At 41.6% G+C, this 9,487-nt stretch overlaps 1 protein-coding gene across 1 annotated transcript; it reads left to right on the top strand.

Moving 5' to 3' along the window:
- The first annotated feature begins 893 nt into the window (after positions 1–893).
- LOC103372668 (peripheral plasma membrane protein CASK-like) lies at positions 894–5,959 on the top strand. The gene is made up of 4 exons (XM_008302363.1): positions 894–1,003; positions 1,392–1,594; positions 2,391–2,474; positions 4,035–5,959. Exons 1-4 carry the CDS (start codon positions 898–900, stop codon positions 4,209–4,211), a joined length of 570 nt encoding a protein of 189 aa, XP_008300585.1. The 5' UTR covers positions 894–897; the 3' UTR covers positions 4,212–5,959.
- Positions 5,960–9,487: the final 3,528 nt, after the last annotated feature.

Genomic DNA, 9,487 nt, shown 5'->3' on the forward strand with positions numbered 1-9,487 from the left:
TTAGCAACAAATTGTGAAATCGTGAAAATCAAGCCATTAATAAAGGCTTACAATGTATCAGAAAAATTATGAAGGTCAAATAAAAACATGAATTAAAAAAATAACAACTAAAAAGGTATGTGGAGTAGAGCTTTAGGATTCTGCAAAGTCCTGTGAACTTAATAAAAGTTTGGACATGAATTGGGAGGGTCAGTAGGGTTGGCATGGAATGGCCCAGCTTCACTCTTCAATATGAAACAGGAAGTCTTACCTGCATCTTCACACAAGGATAATTCATGAAGAGTCTTCCTGTACGCTGGCATGTACAGGACCAGTCAAAAGTCTGGACACACCTCCTCATTTAATGGTTTTTATTTGTTGTAATTATGAAGCTGACTGAGAAACAAAGAGTGGGCAAAGCTGTCATCAAAGCAGAAGGAGGCTACTTTAGAGAGTCTAAAATAGGAAACAAACTATGATTTAACACTTTTTTTTGTTTACAACATAATTCCATGTGTGTTCTTTCATAATTTTGATGTCTTCAGTATTAATCCACAATGTAGAAAATAATGAAAATAAATAAAACTATTTACTGAGAAGGTGTATTCAGACGTTTGACTGGTACTGTAAGTATTAAAATAAAAGATCTCTGCTGCAACATCCTAAAGACACAGAGTGCATGTAATTATATCGATCACACATGGCTTAATAAACATCAACAAAACCTGCAGTAGCATAGGAAGGAAGGGGTTAAAGTCAGCAACCAGGAGTCAGAGGAAGGCTGTGGAAAGAGGTCAGTCATATCAATCGGCAAAAAACATCATAACACAGAACCTTCTGTACAACCTGTTATGTTACAAGTAGGCTCAAAGCCTGTTGGTGAACATCAAGCCTGCTTCTAGTCTGGTTAATTTAATCATGTCTTCTGTCTCCTTTGATTCAGGTGCGCATGGGGTTGGAAGGAGGCACATCAAGAACACACTTATTACCAAACATCCTGACCGCTTCGCCTACCCCATCCCTCGTAAGGACACACACACACCACAGCAGTCTAGCAACAGGATCGGGAGCTGACATATGTTACACACAAAACATATCAAGCTAGAAACTGAAAATCTAAACAACCTGCCTGCAAAGCTGTTGAAGTATGGCAACAACAGTGATTAAAAAATAATCAAGGGTGTTTTTTAAAATCTTTGATCAAACTAACACTTTAAAAGACAATTGTAGATGCAGCTGTTGTGTCAGCGCTGTGATGGATCTGACATTGGTTTCAAGTTCACTCTTTTGTTCAGGCCTCGGCAGCACAAACAGACACAGCGTCATCGTGTTCTTTCAGTCTACGCATTATTTCCACTCAGCTCTTATCCCTGTTCCTCATTGTTTGCCCTCCCGTCTGTCCCTCTGCTCAGACACAACTCGGCCTCCCAAGAAGGATGAGGAGAACGGCAAGAACTACTACTTTGTGTCTCATGACCAGATGATGCAGGACATCAGCAACAATGACTACCTGGAGTATGGCAGCCATGAGGACGCCATGTATGGAACCAGGCTGGAGACCATCAGGCAGATCCACGCCCAGGGCATGATCTCCATCCTGGATGTTGAGCCCCAGGTAACGGACAAGGTGTTTGTCTTAAGACGCACTTTAAACATTTAACTTGATAAACACACCGACAGAAAAAAGCCTCTGAATCACTCGAAAGTCACTTTTCAACACAGCTGATGACTGAATAGAAGCCATCACATTAATGGAAAGGCGACAGCAGAGATTTTCCATCTGAAGACAGCCCAGTAACAAAGACCTTTAGTCAATTAGGTAGCATTTGCTACGCCAACGGAAATAAAAATCCATTTAATAATCATGAAATACCGTGAACCAGACAATTTTACATGTCACAGGCAGAACATGTCATTTTTAACTGGGGCACCGCTGGTCATTATCAAAGCTGTAAACAGCCATTAGCTGGAAAATAAGTTCTAAAACCCATCACTAATGCCTTCCATGATATCATTAGTGCTCAACTTGCAGCTGTTCTCCAGCAGTGCCGTCACCACAATCAGAAGACGAGAGCTTCACTCCCTCTCATGTACCAGATAACGCACCATGTGCAGGGATACTTAATAGTTAGACCGTGTCTCGGTTACGCAATTACAGAGCAATTCAGGGTTCCTTTCTGTGCACGTCTCGCTACTTATGTAATGATTCATGGGTGGACTTTAAGTTCAAGGTTTAATTAATTGTTAGTGCTGAGTTTTGTAGACATTTTGGATGGTTGAGTTTGTTTTAATCTATCAAAAACAGCCTTCAATCATTTAGTGACTGGACTTTTAGCAGTGATTTACTGGCAGTTAAACATTTTGCAAAAAAGAGCTACATGATGAAAGTAAAACTGTCTTTTGTCCACCAGGCACTAAAGATCCTCAGGACTGCTGAGTTCGCTCCTTATGTCGTCTTCATCGCAGCTCCCACCATCACCCCTGGCATGACTGAGGTATGGTCTAATACTCCTACTTTCTCTTCCACTTGTTAGTTGTTCATGTTTATTTTATTTTAACATACTAACTCTGATTTAATCTACACTGCTTTCCACTGGTTCCTCGTTTGATTTCAGAGGCGTTGCACACAGACACTTCTTAAACTGTTTTGTGCTGCTGCAAGAAAACAGACAACGCAGCAGCAATCTGTAAATAGACAATGAATTTTAAGGCCAATTTGATACGCAGCAGTAAGAGACTGCTTTCCCTGTCCTGACAGACATCAAAGAGGCGCTAAAACTTGGTGTAATTGCTGTAGTGGCATCAACGGCCACGTTTCACTGACCACAGGAAACGCAGTCGTCTGAAAGCAGATCAGCAAAACTGACGACGCCACTGTATTCAAACAAGCAAACCCAGTGTGAAAACAACGTTAATTTCTGTTTCTGTCATCCTCATTAGTGTTTCTCTCATTGCACATGCCCTGTTTGCTTTAAGCATGTTTGTATTTTCTTTGGCATGCCTATTTTCATTTGCACTCAAGGTCCCAAAGTGGTGCAGGAAACTGCCTGTAAGTACTGATTAAATGGTGTGAGTTCAGCTCCTGTTTGGAGATTGTAGAAAAGCCCATCTGGCCTCTGTGTTTGTGTAACTAGCAGCTGTCTAGCTTTGTTCACTCCTATTCCTCTTGATTTCCTCTAATTCCTCTAATCCCCCCAATAATCCCCTTATTTGGGTGCTTTCTCGGTGGTGTTTCTCCATTTTCAATGCAGTTTAACGCATTGTTGTCTCTTCCATTTTCCCTTCTGTCCTGTATTTTACACAATTTGGTTCAAATATCTGATTTTCTTTTTTCATTAGTAGATATTAGTTATTGTCCAAGAAACCCCCTATATTATTCAACAGGAGAAATTCACACTAAGCTTAATCAAGGTTATATATTAAACAGGTAAGTGGGTTATGCATTAGCAAATAACATCACAGTTAGTGGACTTTTTTTGTAGTCAGAGAAAAGAAAACTGAAGTTCACTGCTAACTTCTTTAAAATATTTTTAAGACAGGAAAAAAAAACCTATTGAACTGACTTTAGTGAGAGGTTTAGTGAAGATGTTGCTATTTTTAAAGACAACTTCATTTCATTCTGTTAACTCAGGAGCTGGTTTAAATATCCACATGACAGGAAGTGTAACAGGATGCAATGAGCCAAACTATTTTCTAGAGATAAACTCACTGATTGGTCGATTTAAACACCAAAAACAGTTGTTGTTTCAAATAAACCAAACACATCCAGTGGTGCATCGTTTTCGAGGAAACTGACCACAAAACAGCTCCAAGTTCTTGTTGTGTATTTTAGCCAACATGTTAAACATGCTTTGATCAGCTACAGCAAACCTCATTTTAATTTAAAACAACATGCAAATAATTTACCAACAGCAGTTCCTCTCATTTAAATATTACACTAGTGATGTAAAAACATTCGGCCCTTATTCTGAATCAACATAGAAGTGGACCCCCCCAGCGTTTCCACTCAGTCAAAGCCAAGCGTTGACTTGCTCTCTGTCCTGTTCCACCTCCAGGACGACTCTCTTCAGCGACTGCAGAAGGAATCGGAGATGCTCCAGCGGACCTACGCTCACTACTTTGACCAGACCATCATCAACAATGAGATTGATGACACCATCCGCCTGCTGGAGGAGGCTGTAGACCTGGTGTCCACCACTGCTCAGTGGGTCCCCGTCTCCTGGGTCTACTGACACACAATCAACGGCAATTAGCTCATCGCTCTGAACGATCCATCTCCAATTCATCACAGAATCTAAACTTTGTCGAACCACCTCGAGTCACGTCTCTCATCAGAATCACATTTCTGTAGATAAACTGTTGTTGAAAAAGAGGGAAATGAAGAAACTAATGACTGACGCCTCATCGCAGAGACTTCATCTGTCCCCCGGCCCCCTTTTTTTCAACAGCCTCAAAGGCATATTGTTGTGTACATATATACATATATATATAAATGATAAAAAACTAAGTGAATATGGTTCTGTCCTCATATAGTTGAAGGGTGGGGAGTGGTGGGGCAGTGTAGTAGATATTTTGTACTTTTCTTTTGTAATTGATGGATGGATGGTAATATTGGAAAGGCAATAGCGAGCATGACCATAAAGCAGTCTTATGGGGGTGCCTGTGTGTGTGTTGACCTTTAAGGCACTTCTCGTGGTACTCTGTGTCCTCCTCCCCCACCTCCCCGACTCTCCTCGGCCCCTGTGACAAACAAGCCGAACTTTGAAGCACATTAGAAGCTGCTACAGTGGCGACAAGTAACTCCCTCAGCTCCAAATGCAAGTTTGAGTGAAGCAAAAAGCACAGGAAACTTGGCAGTTTCTTTCTCCCTCATCCACCCTCAGCCCTTTATTTATTTCACTGGCCCTCTGTGCCTTTCAGTTTGTTGAAGGAGCACACTGCATCCCTCTCGGTCGTCTCTCCCTGTGTTGCTATAGCCTGCTGTTCTATGCTTCCCTCCCCAACCTTCGATGGTCTTTGTTTACATCTCAGTTTGCACAAAATGGACAATGAAGAAAACATGTACTGCATTTTGTCAACTCAGTTTTCATTCTGTCTTGCCTACTCTCTGGCTGTCTTTACCCTCCTCTCCCTTGTACACAAATTGCTAATCAGTGGTCAGCAGAGCTGGAACATTGTTCCTGGGACACTATCAGCTATGAAAAAGCACTGACATCCACGACAAAACATGGCTCCTGAACTGGAGGACGACAACAAGAAGAAAAAAAAAAAAAAGAAGAAGAAAAAGAAAAAAAAAACGGAAAGGAGAAAAACTGCCTTATCAGAGCCTCGGGGGAAGAAGTCGGTAACACCTATGCACACCCCTGGTTCCTGCCAGGCAGACCGCCACGACAACAATTTTCTTCTTTCCCAACACTCCGATAGTGAGCCATGCTTGTTAAAATTGAAGTGTTCATAGGAATGTTTGTGTGGATGGGTAGGGCCTCATGTAGGTGGGATAATCCAATCCTAGAGCCACCATTTTGGAACTGTTAACTGTTGTCTTTAAAAATATAAGGAGTATTCTTGTTTTGGGGGAGAGAAAAATAACAAAATTTTGTGTGTAAATGTTTCAATGGTGCGTACGTCATATGAGTGAACTACCAAGAGCCAGTGTATATTAACCCTAAAAAGAAGCTCAGTATGTGACATAACCTCTTCATGCTTTACCGAAAGTGGCACAACACTCTCCCACCTACAGCAACTCAGTATGTACGGCACATCAGTTTGAAGGCTTGAGAAAATAAAAATCAAAAAAGGAAACATTTGAAACTGTGGTGTGGTTGCTGTTTTTCCACTTTGAGTAAAGTGTTTTCATTTCAAGTCCTGTGTAAATTACCTCTGCAAATGACAAAAGCAGCTCTTCTGTATGAAATGTTGTTCTTTTTTGTTATTTCATTTTTAAAAAAAAATATATTTCCTTTTACGTGTTTAAAGTACACTGCCTCGTCTTCCTTCTCGTGTAAAGTGAGCGCCGCTGTGAGTTGATGTGTCATTTTCATTCAGGACTGCTGGTGGCCAGAACAGCATCTCAGAGCAAAACGACAACAAACAGATGCCACACCTCGCTCTTCTCTCTTTGTCACTTACAACCACAAGAGCCAAGAAAAACTAACCCAGCCACAACCATTATCACACACTTTAACGTCATTGTACCTTTATCCATCTGTCCTTCGCTCTGCTCCAGTTTAATACATAACACACAGCAGAGGGCTGGACTGTGAAGCCAAACTGGTGGGTAAGCGAGCTCTGTTGATCCCAAAGCCAGAGTTTTCAGCGTCACAAAGGTGCTGACCTAGAGAGCCCTCCCTCTCTTTAACCAATTAGTTTCCTGATAATTCTCTATAAACAACACAGACAATAAGCTGATGGAACGTGTTCTATCTGTGAACCTAAGGAGCTCTACATTACTCACACCACTGAACAAAGCCGTGCAGTGTAAGATTTAAGTGCACTTCTTTTACATCATGTGTAAATATATAACGTTTACCAGGACTAATGTGCATCTGTCATGTTAGAAATAAGAGGCTGACTTGATTGATAGAACAAACATAATCAATGGTTTTCTACCAGCATTCCTCTCGTTTGCAGTGAACATGTGAAGAGTCACGTGAAAGTGCACACAGTCTAAAGAAAAGAGCCTGGGTTCACGAAGAATGTTAATAGCCACATTCACAATACTTATTTATCTCTGATTGGGGCGTCAGGTTTTCTCCATCTGCCTTACATAAAGAAAACTTGCTAAGCTTCATGGTTCAGACACACACACTGCCAGAGGACAGTGGAGTAAAGGAAACCCCCCAACAAACAAACTCACACAGAAAAAATTAATCAAAAGTCAAGTAACTTCAAGGAAACTCATTGAATCAGAAGGTGTGTCCAAACTTTTGGTCTGTACTGTATAAAGTTTACCAGCGCTAATGTGCATCTGTCATGTTAGAAATAAGAGGCTGACTTTGACAGAACTAACACGGTCAATGGTTTTCTACCAGCATTCCTCTCTTGCATCGTTTGCAGTCTAAAGAAAAGAGCCTGGGTTAACAACAAGGCTAATAACCACCTTCATGATGCCCATTTATCTCTGACTGGGGGGCTTTACGTTTTTTTCTATCTGGCTTACATAAAGAAAACTTTGTCATGTCAGAGTAGCTTCATGGTTCAGACACACACACTGTCAGGGGACATAGTGGAGTCAAGGAAACCCCCCAACAAACAAACTCTCACACTGAGACACACTCAATCAAAATCCCCCTATATAGGTCAAGTAACGTAAATAAAGTACGTGGGAGGCTGCTCTCATCATCTGCTGTCAGGCTCAGGACCACAGAAGCTACACAACTACTAAAACAGAACAGAAAAGCTCAGATTACAGCTGAATTAATACACTTTCAAAAAAAAAAAAGCACTATGATGAGGCTATTTGTTTTTGATTCAGACCATCAGGAGGCCTGTTGTGTTGCTTGTACTTTTCAGGGACCAACAGAGAACTCGTGGCAACAAGTTAGAGACACAGTAGTGCTAGAAACAATACATGGGCTTCAGTACAGTTACCAGATTACAGCTACTGACTGAGGAAAGGCTAAGTAGATAATACTAATTACTGTTTCAGGGAGGATTCACATTTAGAAACATTTGGTCTCGTCTTTGTAAAATGAGTTCCAACATGCAGTAAGGCATCATTCAGTCTGACTTCTATCCTACCTACACCTCATGGAGCTGCTTTACCATCTTACACCAGTGAGTTCCTGTCAGGGCATCAGGTCCATAAGATTCAGTTAACAAAACTGAAATTGTAATTTGACTTAAAAACAAAAATGTACTAAACTGATGCATGAGACCTGGGTAGCAATAAAGAGAAGTTGAAATAGAAAGCTAAAAGTAAATAAGTCAGCTTAAAGTCAATTGAGCGGCAACAAGCTAATTTAAAAAAAAAAAAAAAAATTGAAATTAACTGATAAATGGTTAAAATACACTGAACAAAAACATAAATACAATACTTTGGTTTTTGCTCCCATTTTTCATGAGCTTAACTCAGATCTGACACTTATTCTATGTAAACAAAAGGCCTATTTTCTCTCAAATATTGTCCACAAATTCGTCTAAACCTGTGTTAGTGAGCACTTCTCCTTTGCTGAGACAATCCATCCACCTCACAGGTGTGACATGTCAAGGTGCTGATAAGACAGCATGATTATTGCACAGATCTGCATTAGGCTGCCACAATAAAAGGCCTCTGTAAATGTGAAGTTTCACTGTACTGTCTCATGCAGTGCAACACATCTCCTTGGCATAGAGGTGATCAGGTTGTTGATTGTGGCCTGTGGGATGTTGCTCCACTCCTATTCAATGGCTGTGCCAAGTTGCTGGATATTGGTAGGAACTGGAACACGCTGTTGTCTACGGTGATCCAGAGCATCCCAAACATGCTCAATGGGTGACATGTCCAGTGAGTATGCTGGCCATTCAAGAACTGGGATGTTTTCAGCTTCCAGGAATTGTGTGCAGATCCTTGCATCATGGAGCCGTGCTGCAACATGAGGTGATGGTCGTGGATGAATGGGACAACAATGGGCCTCAGGAACTCGTCACAGTATCTCTGTGCATTCAAAACACCATCAATAAAATGCACCTGTGTTCATTGTCCATAACCCCACTACCACCATTCACAACATTGACATCAGCAAACTGCTCACCCCCACGACGCCATACACGCTGTCTGCCATCTGCCCTGTACAGTGACAACCAGGATTCATCCGTGAAGAGGACACCTCTCCAAAGTGCCAGACACCATCGAATGTGAGCATTTGTCCACTCAAGTTGGATACGACAACGAACTGCAGTCAGGTCGAGACCTCGATGAGGACGATGAGCAGGCAGATGAGCTTCCCTGAGATGGTTTCTGACAGTTTGTGCAGAAATTCAAACCCATTGTTGCAGCAGCTGGTCTCAGACGATGTTGGAGGTGAAGATGCTGGATGTGGAGGTCCTGGGCTGGTGTGGTTACACCTGGTCTGCAGTTGTGAGGCTGGTTAGATGTACTGCCAAATTCTCTGACACGCCTTTGGAGACGCCTCATGGTAGAGAAATGAACATTCACTTCACGGGCAACAGCTCTGGTGGACATTCCTGCAGTCAGCATGCCAATTGCACGCTCCCTCAAAACCTGTGACATCTGTGGCATCGTGCTGTGTGATATAACTTCACATTTACAGAGGCCTTGTATTGTGGTCAGCCTAAGGCACACCTGTCCAATAATCATGCTGTCTAATCAGCATCTTGATGTGCCAGACCTGTGAGGTGGATGGATTGTCTCGGCAAAGGAGAAGTGCTCACTAACACAGATATAGAGAAATTAATCAACAATAGTTGAGAGTAAATAGGTCTTTTGTGTACATAGAAAAAGTCTCAGATCTTTGAGTTCAGCTCATAAAAATGGGAGCAAAAACAAAAGTGTTGCGTTTATATTTTT

Source organism: Stegastes partitus, unplaced genomic scaffold (genome assembly GCF_000690725.1).
Source record: "Stegastes partitus isolate 25-593 unplaced genomic scaffold, Stegastes_partitus-1.0.2 Scaffold1800, whole genome shotgun sequence".
Classification (NCBI taxonomy): Eukaryota; Metazoa; Chordata; class Actinopteri; family Pomacentridae; genus Stegastes; species Stegastes partitus.

Bases quoted from the DNA above. Each gene is read 5' to 3' on its own strand.
- LOC103372668 (XM_008302363.1), top strand. From the start codon at position 898: ATGTCTTCTGTCTCCTTTGATTCAGGTGCGCATGGGGTTGGAAGGAGG. The intron at 1,004-1,391 runs GTAAGGACACAC...CCCTCTGCTCAG, and splicing joins CTTCGCCTACCCCATCCCTC to ACACAACTCGGCCTCCCAAG. The intron at 1,595-2,390 runs GTAACGGACAAG...TTTGTCCACCAG, and splicing joins TCCTGGATGTTGAGCCCCAG to GCACTAAAGATCCTCAGGAC.